Below are 25,559 nucleotides of genomic sequence, written 5' to 3' on the forward strand. Positions count from 1 at the left end.
CTGAGGCTCCCTGGTCGCTCGCGCTTTTCTCTCCTTCTCCAAGATGGCGGCGGTCGGCGGCGCTGAGGCGGGATCCGGGCGAGCCTAGTGAAGGTAGCGGCGAGCGGAGCCCCCACGAGGCCGAGCTAGGCCCCCACCCCCAGGCGGCAGCGGCCCCGCCCCGCCGCCACCCGCCGCCTCGGGCCGCGACACCGCCCCGAGAGCGCCCCGGGCCCTTCGCGGCCTAGCCCAGGGGCCGAGCCGGGGACTGGAGTAGCGGCCGCAGTCCGCCCCCGGGAAGGGGCTGGAGCGGGCCGAAGGAGGAAGGCGGGCGGGAGCTGTTCAAATGGGGAAGGCGGGAAAGTGCGGGCCGGGAGGGGGCGTGCGGCCGCCCCGGGGGCCCGCGGGCCGAGGCCGCCCCTCCCCCTGCCCGGCCGTCTCCGCCCTCGGGGGCGCCTGGAGCCGCCGGGACGCGGGAACCCGGGTCGCGGCCGCCTTGCGGCTCAGGACCTGGAACACAGGGTCCCCGGGCTGTCAAGGGGCAAGGGAGCCGGGGTGACGGGAGGGCCGGGGCGCGGCTGGCAGGAGTGGATGCGACGAGCTTTCTTTTTTTTCCCCTCTTCGCCCAGCTTTGTTGAACTAGCTGTTGCTGCAAAACTGCCAAGAGAATCCCGTTGGTTTGCCGTGGGGACCACAAAAATGGTGGTCTTGGGGGCTCTTTGTAGCAATAACCTGTGTGGTATGTAATCTTTGCGTGCGACCCAGTTTGAACGTGCCTTCCTTAGTGGGATCTGCTCCATCCAGACCCATTTCCCCCCCAAAGCTGTTGCTAGTAGATTTCACTTAATTTTTCTATCGGGCAGAAGAGGAGAACCATCTTATCTCTCTGCTACCTGATGGCTAAGTTGGTTGCTGATTATATTACCCCATAGCAGAATTTAAAAACAAAAACCACTGAATCTAGAGTAGAGCCTGTTGATTGGATAAGGCTTGTCAAAATTTGTACCGCTGGGTTTTTTTGGAAATGTGTGTTGTCAGCAGATCTGTGTGGTGGTCGTGGTTCCGCTCAATTGCATCCCAATGAGAGGATTCAATCCCCAACCCTGGCTGCCGGGATCTCTGCAGTTTCCAGAGCTGGCAGGGGCTGTGAGTGCTGCATAGGTAGGTTCTTGGAGAAGGGAGTGGCAAGAATTCCGAGTCTCTGCGTCCTGAGATTGGAGGAAATTTGGGCGAAAATGAGAAGGCATCCCCTGCTCCTATCCTCAAAGTAACAACAGCAGCAATTCAGAAACTGGCAACAGCTGTATGTGCATCTTCCTTTTCCTGCACCGACTGGCAGCTTGAGTTCCTGAAAGAAGGGCTGGAAGAAGAGAACGTGGATCTTGAAAATCTTGAACAAGACTTGCCTCTTGAACTGGACCCGCGCCTCAGGACTTCGCGTACTGCCTCGGGTTTCCGAGGCTTTCTTTGTCTTTTTCAAAACACACTTACATTTTGGGATGAAGAAGCTTGCTAGTGAATGCTGGGGCTGAGATGACCTCAAAACACCATCTTCTGAAACTTTTTTTCCAAAGTACTTTTAATTTAGGCTTTCAAAATAACAAAGTACTATGTCTGATGATTTCCCCTTTTTTCCTGATTGCTTTGATAACTCCGAAAGCAAAGCCTAAACATCACCCTATACTTACCTACAAGTGGAAGAGTAGCTCTGTCTCCTTTTTCATCTCTTGAAGAGAAGTCCACAAGTTTGATAATTTTCACCTTCCAAAAGTACACATTTTTCATGATGGCATGTTTCTTACTTCCACAAACAACATAAATAATGAACTTTTACTTCTGTTGTCATTTCCTAACCCACTGAAAGGAACATAATTGTAAAATTATCCTGCCTCTTGAAGTTGACAATTTTGAATTCTGTACACACCAAAATTTATGGAGTTCCGGAGAATGAGCTTTAAACATCTAAATGAGTTTTTACATTTGCCAACATTTAATGTAATTATGGCCTCTATTTTCTAATGTGAATATCCAGCCTAATATTTTTCAATTTCATTAATCCTCACAATCTGCTGCCTAAGCCTGGACTCTGAATTTATCATGGATAATGTTCAAGACCTGGAAAGAACATCAGGAGAGTTATCTTATATAAATGTTGCCCTAACTTTGCCTTTCCTCCACACTGTTGCTTGAGACTTCTTTATCTGGTTTCATCTTCCTTCTATGAGTCAGCATCCAAAACTAACTCCTGGGTTGCAATAATATCCTCACTTGAAAGAACCTAGAAGTTCAGGGTCCATCAGTCTGCCCAAGCTGTGAGTGAGTGAGACCATTGTATCTAATTTTAGTTTTTTAAGCTCTTGACTGTCCCAGTTCTTTACTGAGTTGGACTTGCCTTCAGGCCCCGTTTATTTTTTACCATAGGTTATTTAATCTTGTAATTTATAAAATGCTCCTCCTGTGTCTTTAGAAAAATTAAATAATAGCAGACCTAATTGTAATACAAAATGCCAGCACCAGCACACGTTTTCTGTGCTGTTCTGTGCCTCTGAGGACCAGCCCCTAATTTTCTGTTCCCTCGTACAGTTTTTTCATCCACTGGTTGTTTTTCAAAGCAGTCAGTTAAGAGACCGTGAGTGCCTTTTCATAGTCCAGTAAGTGACATCATTGTTTTCTTTCTGGAGCTGTCTTCAGAGCTACTTATTCCTATTCTGACTGTTAGTTGTTCAGCTCTGTTTTATGTTAGTTTTGATATTTCCAAAGGGAAGGCCTGGTTATAAGTCTCAGGACCTGCCTTCACTTCATACAGAAGAGCATTTTGTTCTTGACCACAGATTGGTGGCCGCATTGGCGTTGAATATTTCAGATTTTTTTGCCTGTTATTTTTCAAAGGTTCTTAGCCAGAATCCATTTGGCATGGAAAACATTTAACTTGAGGTCACAAGTTGTGCTGTTTCTTGGCATTATCAGCCTATGAAAATGAATGGGGTCCATATACTCTTCTAATAAACTTACTATGCTTTAGTGCGAGTAAGCAGATATGCTGTTTTTAAATGAAATGGTTGTAATTCCCTACGATGATGCTCCTCTGACCCCTCCTGAAGTTGCACCATGTGGGTGGATGGGGGCAACAGTAATTTCTATTTGAGAAAGTTTAACGCTTAGTATTGGAACATGAAAAACTGGCTATAAAAAAAAAAAAAAGAAAAGAAAAACTGGCTATATTATGAATTTCTACATGAGACCCGACCTCATATCCGCATAATTTCCTGTGAAAAGCCCTTTGAGTAAGCAGTTCTCCAATTATTTGTAAAAAGAACCCAGTTCATTTCATTTCTTCACTTCACTCAAGCTTCTCTTACCTTGACCAAGTCCATTCTTCTTTCCACTCCTTAGGGAAGTGGAGAAATGCTTTTTTACATTTCTGAATGTTACTTGTAAATCCTTCCTGGTAATAGTTCTTTTTCTATTTTCAACATAAGCTTATCTGTGCATTGTATCTTATCTGACTTGTGCAAGTAGGTCTTTTTTCTTTTGGTTTATTTTAAATGTAACTCTTAGGAAAGTTTCCCTTGTTTATTCTTCTTTTCTTTCCCAAAAGTTACATACTTCACAATTACCTGTACCTTCCTCAAAGGGATTGTCAATATCTCGTTGAAGGGTCCTTCAGCATTTCTAAACCCCGCTATAGTTATGAAGGTAAAATAAAATATAAATAATATAAATATTAATATAAATATAAATATTCTGATATAAATAATCAGATCAACTTTTAAGCATTTCACTAACATAATGAGGGCATTTTCAATATATTTAGTATATAAAATTTAAACTTCCTGCAAAAACTTTTCCCACAGGAATTGTGACATTGGCTGTCCTAAAAATATTTGAAGACCCTTACCTTCGAGTGCAGTTTATGGCTCATCATCTTCAAAGTCAAAATGGACATATAAAGTTGAATGCCAAAAAAGTAATTTTAATAAATTTAAAGCAGTATTTAGAACACTTAAATTTTAATAGTTCTTCAGATTAGTAAAAATCTTAATAATGATAAAAGTTTCATCACCAGTGGACAGGTGGCAATTCCTCCTTATTTTCACCAGTGAAAGTGAAAGTTGTTCAGTCGTGTCCGATTCTTTGCAATCCCAATCCCATGGACTATACAGTCCATGGAATTTTCCAAGCCAGAATACTGGAGTATAGCCTTTCCCTTCTCCGAAGATCTTCCTAACCTAGGGATCGAACCCAGGTCTCCTGCATTAGAGGCGGATTCTTTACCAGCTGAGCCACAAGGGAAGCCCATTTTCACCTGTAGCCTTTAAGAAAGGCTTGATAGCATTAAAGTTGTTTTATGGGCAACTAATGTAAGAAGTGTGCCTACTTTTACACTTCTGTGATTTTGAGCAAATTCAAAGAGCCCAACAAAATACACACCAAAAAATTATGCTCTCAAGATCTTTACTATCCCTGTCATGTTGTCATCATTTCTGCTTAAACTGCAATACAACAGATTTTAGCCTGTCACCAGTTCAACCAGTAGGGTATTGTGGTCTCAAATGCGTGGCATGATCTGTCTTCCTCTGCATCCTGCTTTGTCTGTGCATTTTGTGACCGTAATTGAACCTAACCCTCTGACTTCATGTCGGCTTTCACCCTGTCTCAGTGTTACTAGACCTGTTGGCATTTCACAAGTTATCATGAATTTTTGAAGTTTTTTGTTTTTTTAATGGGAAGTATTTTATATACTTCCCCAACTGACAGCTTTAATTCATGAATCAAATCGAATTAAGCCTAATGCACTTGCTACAGCTTCATCCCTAGTATATTTACAAACAGAAAGAGGAGGTGGTGACAAGACCCTCCTTTATTCCTTGCTGCCCTTCCAGTCTGCCCTTGGATCACTTCGCATTTCCACCTGGAAGGTTGCTTCTCCACAGTGATTTCGCATTACAGGAGGGTTTTCCTTCTTTGTTTCTCAGACCTGGTCCTGTAGACGGGAAGGAGCCTGGACACAGGGACCCCATTCTCAAAGGCCCTGCAGGACCACCATGGCTTATGATGACTCCGTGAAGAAAGAAGGTATGACCCCTTAACCTGAGAAGCATTCCGAAGGGGGTGTCCTCTTCAATCCTTGCAGCCCATGGACATAGAGACCAGGACTGGCCATCACAGCCTGGACTCCCAAGTGATGACCCAGAACACTAGTAAAACTTCACATCATCCCCCGACTGGGCCCATGGAAACGCAAACTGGGACAGGGTTCTAACACAAGAGTCTGAGCCATAAGTCTCTGTAGTCTATGGGGTGATCCCCAGCAGCACTCGTGGTCCTTGCCAGCTCCAGTGTGCAGGAGCCTGGGGATAGGAATCACACAGTGGACGCCCACAGAGCAGCACAGCACATGAATCCTTATTCTTTTCAGCCTTACTTCTGCAAGTCCGTGTCCACCTGCCAAATCACAACTAAGAAACCATGTCTCAGAACGCACCTTGGGCATTTGCATAGATGGAAGCGTTGTTTCTTCAGGTCTGATTCTTGTATTTGCAGCCAACTCATCAGGACATAATGCTCACCCCCTCGGATCTAGCCCTGTGTTCCAGTGGACTTACCAAATGACATGATTCTAATTCGGAAATGGAGGGACTGTTGCATTTCATGGGTGGTGATACAGTCTTGACTTACTTGACTTTCTCGTTTCCTTTCCCAAACGAACCTGTGCTTCTCAGATTGCTTTGATGGTGATCACAGCTTTGAGGACATAGGGCTAGCTGCTGGCCGAAGCCAACGAGAAAAGAAACGTTCTTACAAAGATTTTTTAAGGGAAGAGGAAGAAATCGCTGCTCAGGTCAGGAATTCTTCCAAGAAGAAATTAAAGGTAAATTCTAAACATTTGAATTAGGAATGTTTAAACTAGTTCATAGTGTGTTTCCTAGTATTCGAAGAAACATGTTTCTTTGAAAAACATTTAAAAAGAAAGATAAGCATCGTTCACTTTTTTTTTTTTTTTTTTACTATTTCCTGTGTGTTACTTTATTTTCCAAAGTCAGAAATCGTCAGAAAACAACATTGGTTCCAAAGTGCCTGTGCCTCATCGTCTTATTCGTTGCTCAGTTCTCCTTCCTCTTGAATTCCAGGACAGTGAGCTTTACTTCTTGGGGACGGACACGCACAGGAAAAAGAGGAAGCACTCCTCCGATGACTACTACTATGGAGGTGAGGCTGGGGAGTGGCAGCAGGTGGGACAGGCTCTTCACTGGTTCTTGGAGTCGGGGTAGGGGAGAGAGATCCAGATGTTGCTGACTCAGTGGCCTATTTAACAGGACAGTGGTTCTTGTTCTGAGTGCCGATAAACCAGTGTGAAGGAGGAGAGAGGTGGAGGGCTGGTATTTTGGAGGATTCAGCATAGAAGAACAGTCTTCATTTGTGATACACCAGGTACCAGGTTCCTTCTCCCCCCAATCATCCACTTATCTTGTGCCCATTATTATTAGCATCCCTCTTGCCATTTGTAGTCCTGGGCCCTCCAGCCTGCGCCTGTGGGTTCCTTTTCACTCCAGTGCGTATCCACTCACAAGACCAGCTTTTCTTAGCTATATTATGCACTTAGCTGACGAGACCGACTCTTTGCTAGAATGGATTTGTCCTGAACCCAGAAACAAATGATGCTTTGTCTTCAGCGTAATCTAAAGTTGTAACTACTCGTAACCCCGCAGCCACGGTCCATCCTTCTGAGCATGCTGTCTTTGGTGGCTTGTGAAGACTCAGTGAAGAAAAACATCTTGAGTGGCAAGAACTGTCTTCAGGGTTAGAGGCAGGATCTACCAAGCCAAGAAGCACGTGGGCATCATCTCTGAATGTTTACAGTCAGTTGAAGGGCCTCCCCTCCAGTCATTCCTGTTAGCCTCTTCCTCATCTTAGTTGGGGGTTTTTGGTGAGAGAGGAAACTTGCTAGAAGTTACTCTGCCATAGGGACAATTACTTTTCTTGATTACTTCTAGATATTTCATCTTTGGAGCCGTCACAGAAGAAAAAGAAAAAGTCCAGCCCACAGTCTGCTGATACAGCTATGGACCTATTGAAAGCGATCACTTCCCCTCTGGCCACAGGCGCCAAACCCTCCAAAAAGATAGGAGAAAAGTCGTCCAGTTCCTCAAGCCATTTGGAGAGTAAGAAGGAACACCACAGGAAGAAAGTCAGTGGAAGCAGTGGGGAGCTGTCCCTGGAGGATGGCAGTTCCCACAAATCCAAAAAAATGAAACCGCTCTACGTGAACACAGAGACACTGACCCTCCGTGAGCCTGACGGCTTAAAGATGAAACTTATCCTCTCGCCCAAGGAGAAGGGGAGCAGCTCCGTTGACGAGGAGTCTTTTCAGTACCCCTCTCAACAAGCAACTGTGAAAAAATCCTCTAAGAAGTCAGCTCGGGATGAGCAGGGTGCTTTACTCCTAGGACACGAATTACAGAGCTTTCTAAAAACAGCCCGGAAGAAGCACAAGTCATCCTCAGACCCACGTTCGTCTCCTGGCCCCGAAGGCTGTGGCTCTGAGGCCTCCCAGTTCCCAGAATCCCACAGTAGTAACCTTGACCTTTCAGGGCTGGAACCTATCCTGGTAGAATCAGACTCTTCCTCTGGCGGGGAGCTAGAGGCTGGGGAGTTAGTGATCGATGATTCTTACCGGGAAATCAAGAAGAAAAAGAAGTCAAAGAAGAGCAAAAAGAAGAAGGACAAGGAGAAGCATAAAGAGAAGCGACACTCCAAGTCCAAGAGGAGTTCGGGGCTTCCCCCTGCAGCGGTGGCAGGAGAGGTCCCCGTGCCGCCTGTGCCTGCTCCCAGCCTCCCGTACACCGGAGCCGCCACCCCACCCCCGCCACTTCCCAGCCTCCACACAGACGGGCACAGCGAGAAAAAAAAGAAAAGAGAGGAGAAGGACAGAGAGAGAGACCGAGGAGAAAAGGTAAGGCATGTTTTTAAAGTATGATGGAGGACAAGAGGTGAAGCAGGCTTTTTCCTTGACCGTGGTAAGTGGACTCGGAATTAAGCAGGTGAACCATTGGGAATGTAGCAAGATAAATCCACTGGAACGATGCAGAGTATAAAATAGTGCCGGGCTTCCCTGGTGGCTCAGGAAAGAACATTGCATAATCTCTAGTCCACTTTTTTTTTTTTTAACAGAAGCAACAGTTTTATTGAAATATAAATCTGATGGCTCAGACGGTAAAGAATCTCCCTGCAATGCAGGAGACCCCCGTTCAATCCCTGGGTTGGGAACATCCCCTGGAGAAGAGAATGGCTACCCACTCCAGTATTCTTGCCTGGAAAATCCAAGGACAGAGAAGCCCGGCTGGCTACAGTCCATGGTTTGCAAAGAATCAGACACGACTGAGCAACTAACACGTTCACTCATAAAATAGTACCAATGGTACAAAAATAGGAGCCATCTTAATTATTCATGGGTTTTCTTCAGAGAGTTGTTCTCCCACTGTGCCAAGCATGGGTTTAGAAATACCAAGGTTTTTTCTGACTGGCCCTTGAAATTCATAGAAGGAGCCAAACCCAATTTCTTTTACTCAGCAGTGCAGTCTGCCTAAGGCAGTTGAGAGATGAAAAGGTATTCATTCTGTGAGTTCATCTTGAAAAACAGATTTTTAAAATTAGAATGACAAAATAAGGTAATGGCTTCCCACTAACTGATACTGGCTACAGTGTGGTGTTCTTTTTAGTGTCACAGATGTGTTCTCTCACCGTGTGAGTGCTTTTCTGTGTGCCAAGACCAGTGCTGCCGTATGAGTTAAGAGGTGGGAAGAGGAGCAAGGGGCCTATAGCTCTTGATCTCAGGAAGCTCACCATTTACTGAGAAGAAAGGAATAGAAATCAGCCGCCTTGGTTTGATTTCTGTCTCACAACTCAAGAAATTTTCTAGCAGTTGTACTGTGGGGGCTGATGGCTGTGTCATTACAGGTTTCCTTTAGAAGATAAACTTTTTTTCCCCCAGTTATCAAAGTAGCATGTTATTTGTCTAGAAACTTAGAAATTCAGAATAGGAGAAAAAAATAAATCATAGTTTTTACCACCCAAGGACAACCATTTTCTTCCTTTCCCCTGCAAAGTTAAATGTCAGGTAAAATCAGAAAAGAAAAGCAACTAAGAAAGAGAAAATCAGCTATATTAAGAATATGGGATTGGTGATTTCCTTTCGGCCTATAATTGAGGCACAAGTTATTTTCCCCACTAGTAAGATTGCCATTTAAGAAAATATACAGATCAGAAAGGAAAAAACTGTACCTTCTGATCTAAGGATCATCAAGAACTGGACAGTCAAAATTCCAGGACAGGTTTTATTCATTGTTTATTCCAAAATTAGTTCACGAAGTAATACATTTCCTGTGTAAGATACTGTTTATTCCAAGAATTTCCACTCTAGTGGTACATGCTAATGCCATTAATTAACCTCCTAGTAAATGTGAGGAAGGCAAGATGGCCATAGAAAGCTTAAAGGAGAAAAAGGTTAATCAGCAGAAGGGAACACATGGAGGCAGAGAGATGTTTAGGAAGCAGGATAGCAAAAGAGCTGAACTCCGGTCCTGTGTTTCCAGCTTTGATAATATTTCTCCCTGAATGCCTTGGCTACCTCAGGCCGTGTATCACTCATGAAGCCTCATCGCCAGACCCCTAAGCCTGCTTCTCCCCCTCCATCGCCTCCTATAATCCTCATGTCCTACCAGTCAACCCAGACTCAAATCTATATGCTTATTATTTTTCTCAGTACTTTATTATGCAATTTTTCAAGCTAAAAGCATTAAAGAATTGTACAATGAACACCATATGCCACCCATTGAGATTCTGTAGTTAGTATTTTGCCATTTGCTTCACCATCCATCCATTTATCTTATCTTTGTTAATGTATCTTAAAGTAAGTTGTATGTATCATACACTTCACCCCTAGACACTTCAGTTTGCATATCATTAACTTAAGCTCAATATTTGTCTTCTGGGCTTTTATTAGGTAAAATTCACATATGGCAAAAATGCACAAATGTAAAGTATACCGTCTGATGAGTGTTGATATGTTCACACACCTGTGTGACCAAACCTCTATCATGATACAGGTACTACCCTCATCACAGATACTCAGAGGTATTTCTCATACCCCTTCTCAGTCAGTCCCACTTTTTCTGATGTTTTTTTCCAACCTTATAATTCACTTTTACATTTCCCTCCACTTAAGGTTTGAGCCTGATATTCTTCCTTTTTAATAACTTTGACACTTTTATGCCCTCTATCACCACTGCCTCATCTCTCAGTACTTAATGTAATAAATAGCCCTCTTTCCATCTCTTCCCCCATGCAGTTAATTAGTCTTACACTGATGCCAGAATGAACTTAAGTATCACTTGATAACAGTTGTCTGCTCAACATCCTCAGTGAATTTTTACTGTCTTCATGTTAAACCATAAGCTCCAGGGGGACCGAGACCATGTCTGTCTTGCTGTCCACTCTGTCCCTAATACATAATCTGCAGTCTGGCCCGTTGTCGAAAATCAATGAATGCTTGTTGAATGAATAAATATCAAAGTCCAAACCCTTGCCCAAGCATTCATAATGGCGATTTAGCCTGAAACCTCTCTTTTCAGCTTTACCTGCTAGTAGTCTGATTTGCATGCAACTGTGCAGAAACCAGACTTGCTCCTCACAGTCTGACCTCCACTCTTTGGGTTGTATTTTGCAGTGACCTTCTTCCCCTTATTTCTGCTCCTTCACATATTGAAGCTCTGCTTTCCCTTCAAGACCCAATCAAATGCCACCTCCTCTAAGACATCCTGACCCTCCAGTTATAAGTATCTAATGAACACCCTTGCTATGGGCAGTTATTGCACTTATTTCCTTCTTTATATTGGATTTGTCTTTGTGTGTATTCCATTTCCCCTGTTGAAGATGGTAAGCTCCTTGAGGATGTTTTAGCTCCTTAGGGACTCTTTTAGCCACCTACTGTGATTACTTTCAACTCCTTGATGTCCTTGGTAGGCATTTTGTGACACATGTCAAATGAATGAATATGTGGGTGAAAACAGCATCCAAAATGTAGGTTGTAAACAAATGGTAAAGAATCTCCAATGCCAAAGTGAGAGATTTGGCCATGGCACTTTGGGTTCTGAGCAGGGTTTAAATATGCGGTAAATGATAATTTAAGAATAAAATGATGAAGCTATACCTGGTGGCTTAGACCGAGGAGAGACTTGAGGCAGATCACCCAGGAAATTACTATAGTCAGAGGTCAGTAATGAAAGCCTATTAGAAATAAAATTGAAGAGACAGATTCAGGAGAGACTCTGAAGGAAAAAGTGACAAGATCTGGCAGCTGGGCTTGGCTCTGGGGAGCTAGAAACATGAGTGAGTACATAGATGTCCCTTCAGGCTTTGAACCTGGGTGCCTGGGAAGATAAAATTATAATCTCCTCAAGGGTAAGGACTTTTTTATAACTTCCCCAAGTGGTGAGCGGTTGCTAGTGAAAAATGAATTTGAGTTTATAGCAAAAAGTCTTACTGTGAATCAGTATTTGATTGTGACTGTCCGCAGCTGAAACCTGATTACTCTGAATGCAATTCTTTATTTCTCCAACAGATTATTTATGGGACATACACTGAGTTTCCACTGTGTATGAAAATTTCCATGGAGCTTGAAAAAAAAAAATCCTTCCCTGGGCTTTGTTTCAGTATAAAAAACTATCTGAGAGACTTTCCTGGTGGTCCAATGGTTAGGACTGAGCACCTCCACTGCAGGGTCCATAGGTTTGATCCCCGGTTGAAGAACTAAGATCCTGCATGCTACTTGGTGTAGCCAAAAAAAATAGAACTATCTGAAAATTCACCTCAAGATAGAAAGGAAGGCTTCAGAAACAGCTTCCCCTTGGCCTGCAGAAAACACACACAAGGAGCTCACTGTGGAAGTGGTAGGCCTCCAGGTACCCTTTCTACCCTAGGTTCTGTGACCAGGATAGCAGTAAACGTGGAGAAGCAAGACAATGTCTGATTTGGAAGAAGAAGAAAAGTTAGGTGTAGATTCCAAGACATAAGAATCTGGAGATTCAGCAGAGCTAAGTGTGTGGTGAAGCTAAGTGGTGAAGAACAAGGCCATGGAGCCAGCGCCGTGGGCTCCATTCCTGGCTCTGCCACTTAGAAGCTGTGCAGTGCTGGGTGTGGTGCATAACTCCTCCTCCTATTAGTTGGGGGTGAGGATGGACCGACCTGGTAGGGTTGTTAAGGTTCTGTGAGGTGATGCATGGAAAGACGTTTAGGGCCTCTGTATGCCAAGACCCTCTGGGGCACCAACAGCAAACTCACAGGGGTGCCACAGGATTTTTTTCAACATTAAAATTTCAAGAGAAACAGCCATATTTGCCATCTGTCAAGTACCTTCTGAACTACTGGAGTGAGGTAATTCTCGGTTTCAACATCTTTTTATACTCCATTCTTTTCCGTAATGCCATATCTTTTCAAAGCTAGGTTTTCAGTGATTGCTGTGATAAAAAGCATATACTCTCTGGTGGTCCAGTGTTGAAGACACCAGTTTCTACTGTAGGAGGCACAAGTTCAGTCCCTGGTTGAGAACCTAAGATCCCACATGCCATACAGCTAAAAAAAGAAATATGTTTTTTAAACAAGGAAATTTATAAATTAAAAAAAAAAAACAAAAAACACATATACCACCTGAAGACCTGCACAGGCACCGTGACTCAACAAAGTTTGGAAACCCTTGACTTTGCACAGTGTTCGGCAAGTTAGCCAAAGACCATTCGATACTTATAATTTGTCACTGACAAGTCATCAGGGACAAGTCATCATCTCAGTAGGTTTTCCAGAGAGCACTAGAAAAGTGAGGCCTTTGAGTCTGATGGACCACCGGAAACTAGGGTTAGAAGTTGGGTGTTTGTGGGCAGTAAATGAAACGTGTGAGTGGATGAGAGGTCATCGAGCCCAAAGCGGAATCATGTAACACACGCGAAGGCCCTGGAGGGGAAAGAGAGGCCCTGGGTGCTGGAGGGGAGACCAGAGAGGACCTAGTAAAGACAGAAGTGCGGGGGTAATGGGGAGAGCAGAAGCCAGGTTGGCAGAGTACACATGAGAAGGAGAAGTGACATGGGGGGAGCGCTTCCTAAAGAACCATGACTGTCGATACAAAGAAGGGAGACTTGACTGTCTCCCTCATGGAGACACTTTCAGTGTGGAGTTTTACCTTGGAGGAGGTTTTTTGCTTTTTTGTTTGCCTCTTTGTTCCTTTGTTGCTGAATCCTGCTTTCCAGGAGGAATAGAGAAATTGTGAGGTGGTACCTTGATGCATCATGTCCCCTTTAAGATCATGCTGTTGGAGTGGGGGTCTTTTGGTTTATATTGGAGGAGCAGGATATGGTAGCATTTCCAAGACACTTTTCTTTGTGTGTGTGTGTGTGGCTGTGCTGGGTCTTCATTGTTTTGTGCAGGCTTTCTCTGGTTGCAGTGAGTCGGGGCTCTAGTTGTGATGCTCAGGCTTCTCATTGTGGTGGCTTCTCTTGTTTCCAAGCACAGGCTCTAGGCACTCTGGCTTCAGTAGTTGCAGCATGTGGGTTCAGTAGTTGAGGTGCATGGGCTTAGTTGCACTGAAGCATGTGGAATCTTCCCAGACCAGGGATCAAACCCATGGCACCTGCGCAGGAAGGAGGATTCTTAACCACGGGACCACCAGGGAAGTCCGAAGATACCTTACTTTCGGTTTTACTAAATCAGTAAAACCCCATTCACTACCACTTGAAATAAAATCTGTGACATTGCCACTTCAGAGGCATGTCTTCACTTATCTCTATGTTTCCAGAGTGATCTCATTTCCTCTAAGCAAACGAAGGCTGGCCTAGTGCCTGGCACGCTCAGACATTGCTGTTGATCTACAAATAAACTAAATTCTGAGAGATAACTAGACTTGTCTTGTCATGGTATTACATAAATGAGTCACAATAGCCAGAAGTGGTACCACTGAGGAGGCACCATCTCTGAGGGCCTGCCACGTGCCAGGCTCTCTGAGGCCTTTTTGCACACAGAGGGGTCTTGACTGATAGGTATGGTTAGCCCCCTTTCACAGAGGAGGAAGCTGAGAAGACAAGACACGGAGCCAGAATTTTAATAGAGGTTTCTTTAACCCTAATGTTGTACTCTTTCCACTATAGTGCATGCCTTTCTAATACTTAAGATGATTACCCAGTGCCACAGGAAGCCTTCAACAAAGCTAAATGTAGGTCCTAGGGGAACTGAGACTGATACCGTTCGCTGGTGTCTGAGATCAGCGCTATGGAGACAGGCAGATGTTGTAATAAAGTGGCTGAAAGCTTGGACTCAAGTTCAGTCGTCTTGAGTTCTTATTCTTGCTTGTGTTGTGCTCAGTCATTCAGTCATGTCCAAGTCTTTGCAGCTCCATGGACTGGAGCCCGCCAGGCTCCTCTGTCCATGGGATTTCCCAGGCAAGCATACTGAATCAGGTTGCCATTTCCTGCTCCAGGGAGTTCTTGTTCTAGTTGCTACTTACTAGACTTGTTCTCTGGAGATGGCTTCCTCGCTTCCCTGCTCACTTGTGAAAGGGGCTGAAGAAGTGAAGTGAAGTCGCTCAGTCGTGTCCAGCTCTTTGCGACCCTGTGGACTGTAGCCCACTAGGCTCCACCATCCATGGGATTCTCCAGGCAAGAATACTGGAGTGGGTTGCCAGAGTAAATCAGGTGAATGAGTAACATGCTTGGCACAGGGCGTGGCTCAGTCAAGAGCTGCTGTTACAGCAACTGTTTTCATCCCAGGTTCCTTGGAAGCATAACATATACTTGAAAACAAAACTTTTTTTTTTCAGCCACTCATTTCACAAATTAGAGTGAGCAAGGGGGTGCTGCTTTTATGGTTTTGTGTCTGCTTTGTTTTTTCATATTAACACCCACCTTTTAGGAACCCACCTCTGCAACCAGCATCTATTTGGAAAGCAGTTAAGAACCAGAAAGAAAACAGGGTCCCTAAGGAGCAAAAGCAGATGTCACAGAACAAGTTCACAGCAGATCCTTGGAGCACTTCATGGGCGCTGGGGAAGGGGAACATCAGCTGGAGGTGCATCAAGGGGCCACTCTGGCCCTATTCTTTTCTGCACAGTCTTAATGAACAAGCACCCAGCCTGCTTCATCCAGAAGCAGATGAGGGAATACAAATGAATGTGCTTTTCACACACAATTCTGACACTTGGTTATGCATAAAATGCATATTTATTCTGCACGTACATTGTGCCAGGCCCTGATCAGATATAGTGTCAGCTCTCAAAGAGCTCTCGATGTAGTAAGAGGGGTTGGAAAGTACCCAGTGGGTTGAACCTCAGCAGAGATGTGTGCCGAGTGCCAAGGAGAGCCTAGGGGTGACCAGGAAGCTTTCAAAGGGAGACAGCACCAAAACCGAATCTTTAGGCCAGATAGGAATTGAAGGGTGGAAAGGAGAAGTGGGCATTCCAGTCAAGAAGTGGAGAATGCGTGTGAAGGCATGAGTGGTGATAGGGTGTTCAGAGAACCACAGGAAGTCCAGCCAGCTGAAAGGTAAAAAACGTGTGGAAGGCAGGAAGCAGGCATTAGTAAATTACAGTGGTAATAAGAACTTTGCTATGGAATTGCTCATACAGTCTAAGAACTGCACTAAGTTTTTTTATCTATGGTGTACTGATGAATTTCCAGAAGAGCCCAGTGAGGTGTAGCTATTTTCATCTCCATTTCACAGAAACGAGCTCAAAAAAAGTGAAATAACCTGCCCCTGGATGCATACCTGTTTAGTGGCAGTACAAGGGTTTGACCCCAAGTTTTTCTGATAAAAGGACGCAGAAAGAATGTTTATAATAAACATTATGCCTCAGGTATCTGGTTCTCATCTTAAAATGGCAGGAATGATGAAACCTACCTTGTAGGGTTATTGGGAGCAGTAAAAGAATTTCTGCAGGTAAAGCCTTGGTAACCATCTCCTGCACAGTATTAACATCAGTGAAGAGATTGGGTTCCATCAGCAGCAGAAGAAAGCCAAGTTTATTTAGAAAACTCATAAATTATGTTTTGCCAGATTCCTCTGTCCATGGGGATTCCCCAGGCACCCCGTGGACTGGGTTGCCATGCCTTCTCCAGGGGATCTTCCCAACCCAGGGATTGAACCCAGTCCCCCGTTTTGCAGGCGGATGCTTTACCAAGTGAGCAACCAGGGAAGCTGTTTTGCCTTAACCCCCAGATATTTTACCCTTTAAAAATAGGTTCTTAAACTAGAGTCCTAGATGGGTTCAAAGAGTGATTTTTATCTGACTTTCACAAAGAGTTCTGTGCTCTAAAGGAGTTCAGCATGACTGCTTTATACAACACATTAAGAAGTTGCTCTTGGAAGGTCTTGATATTGTGACACATGTCTTCAAACATTTAAAAGGAGGTCTGGCTGTAAAATTACAACCTCCTGAGTCATGCTTAAGTGGATTTGTTGCAGTTATTTGCTACTAGTTATAAAGTATCCAAGTTTTCAAAGTATTAACATTTTGTTAAAGGAGAGCCCCTAGTTATTCCAGATGTAACCACTATAAGTCACAAGATTTTGGCAGTAGGGAGAGGGATTGAATGTTTGTATAATAGGTGAAACAAAAAAGGTTTACCAGTTTGTTATTTAGTTGCTAAGTCGTGTCTGACTCTTTGAGATCCCATGGACTGTAGCCTGCCAGGCTCCTCTGTCCATGGGATTTCCCAGGTAAGAACTCTGGAATTGATTGCCGTTTCCTTCTCCATTACCAGTTTGGGAGTGGGGGAGGGGTGGTGATTTATTGTAAACAGCAAGTGCTAAACTTGAATATATTAAAATCCTATTTCTACTATAAAAATAGAAAGTCTAGGGTGTGGGCTTACCTGGGGATCCAGTGGTTAAGACTGAGCTTCAGTGCAGGGGGCTCAGGTTCAATCCCTGATGGGGAACTAAGATTCTAACTGTGTGGGACAGCAGAAAAAAATTTCTAGGGTGAAATTACTGGCCTTGCATTTAGAATCATATGGAAATATTTTGTTTATCTGGAGATCATCCACTATATGTGTTATTTCTGACTGTTAATTTAGGAAAAAATGGCTATGCCCTGAAAAAAATTTAACCCTCAAGTTTGAATTCCAAACTTTGAATCCTTAGGCTGGAGTTGCATCTTATAACACAAAGGTTAGGTTCTAAGGTCAGCACATAAGGTGAAAATTGTTAAGAGTTTCCCTTGAAAATCCCTTAGGAAAGCTGAAGGCCAGTAGATGTTCAGTCCAACAGAATGTCAGCCCATTCTTCACCAGATGAAGTCATCGGTGTATGTTGAGAAGCCATACTTTTATTTTGTAATTATGTCGGCTCCACCATCAGACTCCGCCTTGGACAGCAAGGCGCATGCACTGAGGGAGACATACAGGAACTGTCTGAGGAAAGCAGATTCATGCTTTCCGTCACACTCGCTCCAAGGACTGGGTCCTCAGAGCAAAGTCACCCAGGCTAGTCAGTCCGTAGTGCCCTCTCTCTCTCATGGCCAAGTATAGAACTGTGAACTCATATCTTTCTCTGTGATGCCACTTCATTTTATCTTGAGCACAATAAAGGGAGATTTGAAAGGACTAGAACACTTAGCGCATCTGGGGATATGAGGCTGCTACTCAGTTAATACAGGAGATACAGCACCCAGAACTCACTCCTGTAGCATCTCTGAACAGGACTGGCTTCATCAGAAGAATACTAAAACTAAGACCTTTACTAGTTAAATGAAATGTTTAAGGGCCTTGCCACTGTTTTCTTTGTCTTGTTTAAGATGAATTCACCCTATCCCCCTTCACCAGAATTTATATTTTTAAGAAAACTCATATTGGCTTTTTGGATGCTACAACTTCTGTTATTAAAAAAAAAAAAAAAAAAAACATGGAATAGAAATTAACTTTTCTATTATGGCATCACAGATTACCACAGTATCCATTTGTTAATATCACCTCAAGAAGTTCAGCCAGTGCTCCTCTGGGCCCTCTGTTCTGTTTCTCACAAGACTGAGTCCACGTGTTGGCTAGAACTGGGTTCTCGGCTGAGGCTAGAGAGCTGCCAGGTTGTTGGCAGCATTCAGTTCCTTTCAGTTGTAGAACTCATGGCAACTTGTTCAGGGCCAGCAGGGGAGTGTCTCCTGTTGGGTCTCACCTCTTTTAAGGTCTCACCAGATAATATCTTGGATCACAAAGAGTCGGATGCAACCAAACTGAACTGGATACCATCAGGCCCACTCAGGATAATCTCTCTTTGATTCACTCGGATTCAATTCGCTTAGGAACCTTAATTACATCTGGATAGGTTCTTAGGAACCTTAATTAATAGCAGTAAAAATCCCCTTTTGCCATACAGCATAATACGGTCCATGGGCGTGACACCCTCTGGTATTCACCGGTCCTGCCCACAGTCGAGGGAGGGCGTTTTTACAAGCCATGTCCACCAGAGAGGCAGAAATCTTGGGTGCCGTCTTAGGATCCTGCCTACCATGGAGATAACATGACTGAGTACCTCCTGAAGTGCCAAACTGATGAATTCCCACCTCTGAAAACAGTATTATCCAAGCTCAGTGGTATCATCCAGGTTTTACTTTCAGGGAAACTAAAGTCAGGATTCTAACCTCGCTCTGTCGGCCCCAAAGCCCAGGGTCTTTCTCTTTTGCCACATTGTGTCTGATAAACCCTGTTAACTTTTCCCTCCCTTTCAATTGACCTGCTTCTCTCCAGCCCCACTGTCTTGGCCATGGGCCTTCACCCACCCCTCCCGGGTGCTCCTGCAGCAGCCGCCTCACATCACAGGACTCCCTGCCTCTAGCCCATTCTCCATGGTCATAAACTGCAATCTGTCCTAGTGACTTCCTGCTTGAAATAATGGCCTCTTTCAGATAGAACCCTTACTCTTCAATACAGTTTACATGGCATCCATCTCTGAGCACTCCCTGCTTCTCTGACGCCATCTCCTACCTCCCTCTCTGATGAGTGTCACCAGGCTGAGAGCCTGGAACACTTGTACCATTCTTCACCTGGTGAATTCTACTCAGCTTTAGCGTCTAAGTTAAATGTCCTTTCCTCCAGCAAGGAGGACCTTCTTCAACTCCCTGATGAGTGAGGCGGTTCTGTTGCATATTCCTGTAGCAGCCAGTACTTCTCCTGTAATGTTGTCACATTGCATTATGATGACACATTTATCTGTCTCCTCTGTTAGATTCTGTGTCTGGTTCTTGGCTGTATTCCCAATGTCTGGCATAGAGTGGATGCTCAGTAAATATTAAGAAATGAAGAGTACAGAGTACTTTGATGGGTTACTATGTTTCCTTTGCGATCTCCTCCTTGTTAGTCTCTGCTTTTCCTTCTTTGCCACTGAAATACTTTTAACGTCACATGTCAGAAGAGCTATCCATTTCTCCTGTGTTTTATTCAGGATCAAATCGTTAGTATAAGTTGAAGCTGAGAAAAGATGGTGGGCCTTCGAACTTTATGTTTTAAAGTTTTTCCACCGTTTTATGCTGCTTGACTGCCTTAGAAAAAGATCTGGACTTCAAAAGCTTATCCTGTTTAACTACTCACTGTAAAGTGTCTGACTACAGTGTGGGAGACCCGGGTTCAGTTCCTGGGTTGGGAAGATCCCCTGGAGAAGGAAATGGCAACCCACTCCAGTACTCTTGCCTGGGAAATCCCTTGGATGGAGGAGCCTGGTAGGCTACAATCCATGGGGTCACAAAGAGTCGGACACAACTGAGCCACTTCACATACCCAGTACAGGTACTCAAAAGATGCAGGCTTATTTTCTACACAATTGAATAAAGTCCTTATGAGAGCTATGAGAGGAACTCCTTTCTTCAGAATGTGGATTGGGATCTAATGTATTGAATAAGAGTTGTGATTCATTCTATAAAAGTCATTTTAGTTTTATGTTATAGCTGTAGATAGCCTTGTGAAATAGAGGGCAATAACCTTTCACAGTCTTGTCTAAGGAAACATTGTTAAAACTCCTTACAAGTTTTATAATATGGCCAAATGTCAGTTCTATGAATAAGCTGTCTTTAAAAAACTGGTCTGAAATTTTTGAAGGTAAATTTATAACAAACATGCCATAATTTTTATAGCCAAAGAAGTGCTATCTCATTCAGAGCAGGTACTTTGGGAGATGTCTCAGGGTTGTTTCCATTCTTCAAAAATGGTTTCAGAATTCCTTTGGGAATTCAAGTCAGAGCTGTCACACAGCTTTTTTTATTGTCTTAAGTGTTGGCTATGACAAACCTAGATAGCATATTAAAAAGCAGAGACATCACTTTACCAACATAGGCCCATATAGTTGAAGCTATGGTTTTTCCAGTAGTCATGTATGGATGTGAGAGTTGGACCATAAAGGAGGCTGAGCTCTGAAGAATTGATGCTTTCAAACCATGACACTGGAGAAGACTCTTGAGAGTCCCTAGGACAGTAAGGAGATCAAACCAGTCAATCCTAAAGGAAATCAACCCTGAATAGTCATTGAAAGGATTAATGCTGAAGCTGAAGCTTCAGTGGTTTGGCCACTTGATGCAAAGAGCCGACTCACTGGAAAAGACCTGATGCTGGGAAAGATTGAGGGCAGGAGGAGAAGGGGTGACAGAGAACGAGATGGTTGAATGGCATCACCGACTCAATGGACTTTGAGCAAACTTCAGGAGATAACGAAGGACAAGGAAACCTGACATGCTGCAGTCCATAGGGTCACAAAGAGTTGGACACAACTGAGCGACTGAACAACAAAAAAAGTGTTGGCTAGCCTTTGGTCTTTGAGGATAGTGGTTTTATGAAAACAATATTAAGAATTAAGTCAGGTGAACCCAAAGTGCGTGATTAGACTTTGTTTTAAACAAGGTGCAGCTCTGAAGTCATGAGACAGGCATGGTGTTGTTTGTTGTTTTGTTTTGATTGTAAAATATAACTCTTGAGGCAAACAAAAGTTTCCAGCAGCTTTAAAGCACCAGACATTCATGTGATTATAATAACTTGCAGGACCAGAAAGGACTATCTTGGAAGGAGGTGGAGGACCAATCATTGTACTTTGATACTTACAAATGAGGTTGTAAGGAAAGCCAGACTGAAAACATCTCAGTATATTAGAGAAAAGTTATAAAGGGATAACCTTTTAGTCTGAAATAGTAACTTTTTCTGTAAGGAAGCAATGTATTTTTCCCTTGGCCCATAGTGCATAGCCCTAAAGTTCAGGTGCCTGGGTCGTAGCCATTCTGGTGTTACAACCGGCATAGCTACAGGACCCAGACAAGTCACTATTTTTCTGAGTTTCCTTTTCTTCATCCTCAAAGTGAGGGGGTTGGACAGGTGCTATCTAATGTGCCTTTTCAGGTAGGGAAACTTTTTTCTTCCAAGTTTATGGTTAATTGTAAAATGGAATGCATGGTAATGTATAATACCTTCTGTTTTATATACACTTGGTTGGTTTTAAAAGCTTGTTTCTCAAAAATCCTGTGTTGCTTTTGAAATTATCATAATTCAATGAAGCATAAACATACTTCAAGTAGTACAAAACACTTTGTTGATGTGAAAGAGGTTCATCTTACATTGAGTACCAAAGAATTGTCCTCAGTTATTTATTTACTTTTCACCTTTGGACCACAAAAATGTGAACAATAAAATAACGATAAACTACAAGTGACAGTCAAAGCAGGATCAAGAAAATTTTAAGATTAGAAATCAAAGCCAGGGACTTCCCTGGTGATCCAGTGGTTAAGACTTTGCACATCCAATGCAGGGGGCGCAGGTTCAATCCCTGGTTGGAGCACTAGGATCCCACATGCCTCAGAACCAAAAGAAAGAAGAAGAAATGAAAACCAGAGGCACAATATGAACGTAAATTTGGCTCTTGATTTTCTAGCCCCAAAGTAAAGAAAAGTTATGTGGTTCTTATTTTAAAGATGAAAAATAGCTACCCCAGGGGAGATAAAGATTTGCTTAGCACTCAATTCTAAAAGAATTAGGTAACATTTGTAGGATGAATGAAGAGCTTTACAAACAATTATCAAGGAGCTGCAACAACCTGAAAAATCTAAAAATCAGCATCTGGTTTTTACCTTCTAAAAGTAAAACTGATACTCATCTCTGAGTCATAAGTGACATGGTTTAATAATTATCCTGTTTAAGGAAAGTTGGTTGGCAATTTAGGACCCTTGAGGAAAAAGTGCAGGTCACTTTTCTGCTTTGTTCTCACAGACGCAAAGTTGTTCAACTTGACTTCTAATTAAGTCTTACCCTGTTCTATTTTTATGTGGTACTAGCCAAAAAAGAAGAACATGTCGGCCTACCAAGTGTTCTGCAAGGAGTACCGTGTAACCATTGTGGCTGACCATCCAGGCATAGGTGAGAACATTTCTCATTTTTAGTGTTCTTACTTTCCATGTCTATCTGTGAAGCAAGGCAGTTAATTCAGTCAGCAGGCGAAGTTCTTCCCATGGTCTGAAAAGGACACAAATCTCATTTCTCTCCTCAACTATACAAGTCACTTTAGATTTTGCCTTAGTACACCCTGTCCAAAAGCACAGTATGTAAACATACAGTTGTTTCTTTCCAAGATTCTTCTACAGCTGACTTTTTCCCCAAACTGCCTCTTGGGTATGGAGTTGGAGTATAGGGTTGGAGTTGGGTATGGAGATGACGTATTACATTGTTCGTTATTTGTCTCTATATCGAAGTTGGTAAGGTGAGAACGCTACACCTCAGCCCTTGGACAAGTCAGGTAACATCTACAAATCTCATCTGCCTAGTGTGTGGACTAGCTTCTCAACCCTCTCACCAGGGCTGTTGTGAGGCACACATGAAGCATCAGAAAAGACTCAGATGTGCTTTATAAAGTGTGAGCTTGCTCTACAGTGTGGGGAGCACAGTATTACACATCTGAAAGATTGCTTCTGAGCTGCTCTAGAGAAATTCTCCTTTGTTTCTGAGCTCTCAGAAATTTGGTAAAAACCTAACATTTCTTATCAAATCCTACATAACATTTTTTCTTTAACCTAAGTAGATAAGCCATGTTTCATGGGATCATATTAAAAGATACCAATATGATGCATCAGGCATAAATTGTTAAAGAGTAGATGTGTGAGATTTTGAGCCTGTCTCATAGCGACCCAAACAGCTCCTTCCTTCTATAAAAGACCCAAGGGAAGTGGTAGGGTTTGGTTTGGTTTTCTGAAAGAATCTTGTGCTATTTAAATCTGATCTTCAAAACCATCTTCCTAGTTTTTGTTCTGTTCAGCCTTCTGTTTTGTTTACGGTTAAACCTTTACTGTATTCAGTTTTCCTGGGTTTTCTTACTCTTTTGTGCCAGATTTTGGGGAACTGAGTAAAAAACTGGCTGAGGTGTGGAAGCAGTTGCCAGAGAAGGACAAACTGGTAAGCAGACTTTATCACAGACACATTTTTCATTGCTCTGTCCTTCCAAAATATGTAATCCTCGTATGTTGTTGTTGTTGTTCAGTTGTTCAGTTATGTCTGACTCTTGCTTCCCCACGGACTGTAGCCCACCAGGCTCTTCTGTCCATGGGATTTCCCAGGCAGGAATACTAGAGTGGGTTGCCATAGCCTTCTCCAGGGGATCTTCCTGACCCAAGAATCAAACCCATGTCTTCAGCATTGGCAGGCAGATTCTTTTACCTCTGAGCCCCTGGCGAAGTCCAAAATCCCAAACACTGAAAATAGGGGAAAAAAGAAAAATTATAGATTGGTGGAAAATGGCTTAGAGGTCAGTAAACAAGTTGGTGCCAGTTCACTCTAGGTGAGGATTTAGCTGCAGGGAGGCTGTCTTCTAACCTCACCTAATTTTTTTTCTCAGCAACCTTACGTTTGAGCCAAAAGATGACCTGCCTTGGGCAATGATACGTGTTAAAAGAGGATCTAAAGTCAGAGCCCCTGACTATAGCTAGTAGTTAGCTATGGTCTGAGAACTGAGGAAAGAGCTCCATAGTCACAGCAAATAATAAAAACATGGGACATTGTTTATTAGGAAGACAGGTTCTGGGTCATCACCTCCATCAACCATTACCAAATAATATACCGCCCTATCAAAACACTAATAAGACAATGATATAGTCATACCTGAATCACTCACAGTCACTTACAGTCAGATGATATAAAGGTGGTCTAGAAATTAGAATTTCCATTTTGCTTTATTTAAGGTACTGCTCATCTAGGTGAGATGACATGTATTTTTCACCCAGGTAGAGTATCTTTAGTTTCTGGGTTTTGTGTCATGGTTATCCTATTGTTGGTGTTGCGAGCTGACAGGTTAGAAGAAATATTTAAACCAGATGGACATAAAGGTGAGCCAGAGGTTTCCTCTGTGATTTTTACGTTCCAGCCTTAGGCAGAGGGATCGCAGAGTGCATGCTGCCGTCTGAGCAGTAGCACTGAAGGATGTGCCTAGTCCTCGCCTGAGATGCTGCTGTCTCCACTGCCTGAAGCCTGTGCAGTGACCTTCCAGCTTAAAAAGAAACACTAATCCTCTGTCTGCTCCCCTCCACTGTTCCTTTTCTTTTCTTCATTCTGTTCTTCCATGACTGCTTTCCCTTTCAGTTTTTTGCCCTTTGAAATTTATTTTTGCCCTGATCTGATTGCAGGTTTGGAAGCAAAAAGCTCAGTATCTACAACACAAACAGAACAAAGCAGAAGCTACAACTGTGAAAAGAAAAGCATCCAGCTCAGAAGGTTCCATGAAAGTGAAAGGTAATGACCACTTCCTTCTCCTCTTTTCATTCTCTTCCCCACAGCTCTGTGAATTTTGCTTCTTTACTAAGAAATGGGGAGAGTGGCCTATATTAGAAGCAGATCTTGATATCCAGATACCAGATATTAAAGGTTGCCCCCAATATTTAGAAAATGTTAAGTCAGGAGTCAGCACACTTTTCTGTAAAGGACCAGAGAATACATATTTTAGGTCTGAGATCCATATGCATTCTCTGTCATGTATTTTTATTTCTTCTACAACAACCATTTTAAAATCTAAAACCATTCTTAGCTCACAGGCCATACAAAGCAAGTTATTAGCCAGATCCGACCCGCAGTCTACAGTTGTAGCATATGCCTGGTGGAGCTCATAAAAAGGGAAGACCAGGAAGAACAGTTCTGTGATTCAAGGCCCTGGGCAAGCTTTATCGCTCTGTTTCTTCTCTGTTCTCAGCTGCTTCTATGGGAGTACTGTCACCCCAGAAGAAATCCCCTCCCACCGCCATGCTGTTACCTGCCTCGCCAGCCAAAGCTCCTGAGACAGAGCCCATTGATGTGGCTGCTCACCTCCAGCTGCTGGGAGAGTCCCTGAGCCTCATTGGACACCGCCTGCAGGAAACTGAGGTAAGGGTGCCATCAGCAGCAAGCTCCAGCTGCTGGTAGAGTCTGGACCCGTGTGCTCATTCCACATACACGTAGTGAGCGACTGCTGTGTGCTGCTACACCGGGTGCTCAGGATACAGTGATAAGGAGGGGTGGCAGTGCTCACTGTTTACAACAGCCAGCATATGGAAGCAACCTGGA

General features: G+C 43.4%; 1 protein-coding gene across 11 annotated transcripts in view; it reads left to right on the forward strand.

Annotated features, from left to right (window-relative positions):
* Positions 1-33: 33 nt before the first annotated feature.
* HMGXB4 (HMG-box containing 4) overlaps positions 34-25,559 on the forward strand; it is a 33,846-nt gene continuing 8,320 nt past the window's right edge. For 4 of the 11 annotated variants that reach the window (XR_006059386.1, XM_060414121.1, XM_042247192.1 and 1 more), the window contains exons 1-9: positions 34-93; positions 609-718; positions 5,703-5,851; positions 6,111-6,189; positions 6,975-7,933; positions 22,316-22,397; positions 23,362-23,426; positions 24,650-24,755; positions 25,210-25,379. Coding sequence is in view for 10 of the 11 variants with exons in the window: in XM_060414121.1 (XP_060270104.1) it covers positions 679-718; positions 5,703-5,851; positions 6,111-6,189; positions 6,975-7,933; positions 22,316-22,397; positions 23,362-23,426; positions 24,650-24,755; positions 25,210-25,379 (1,650 nt within the window). In the remaining variant the exon portion in view is untranslated. Of the gene's footprint in view, positions 94-544; positions 719-4,955; positions 5,056-5,702; positions 5,852-6,031; positions 6,190-6,296; positions 6,412-6,974; positions 7,934-22,315; positions 22,398-23,361; positions 23,427-24,649; positions 24,756-25,209; positions 25,380-25,559 lie in introns of those variants that run through there. The other 7 variants (XM_060414122.1, XM_027967697.2, XM_060414124.1 and 4 more) reach the window with 5 other exon arrangements.

Source organism: Ovis aries, chromosome 3 (assembly GCF_016772045.2).
Source record: "Ovis aries strain OAR_USU_Benz2616 breed Rambouillet chromosome 3, ARS-UI_Ramb_v3.0, whole genome shotgun sequence".
NCBI classification, from domain to species: Eukaryota; Metazoa; Chordata; class Mammalia; order Artiodactyla; family Bovidae; genus Ovis; species Ovis aries.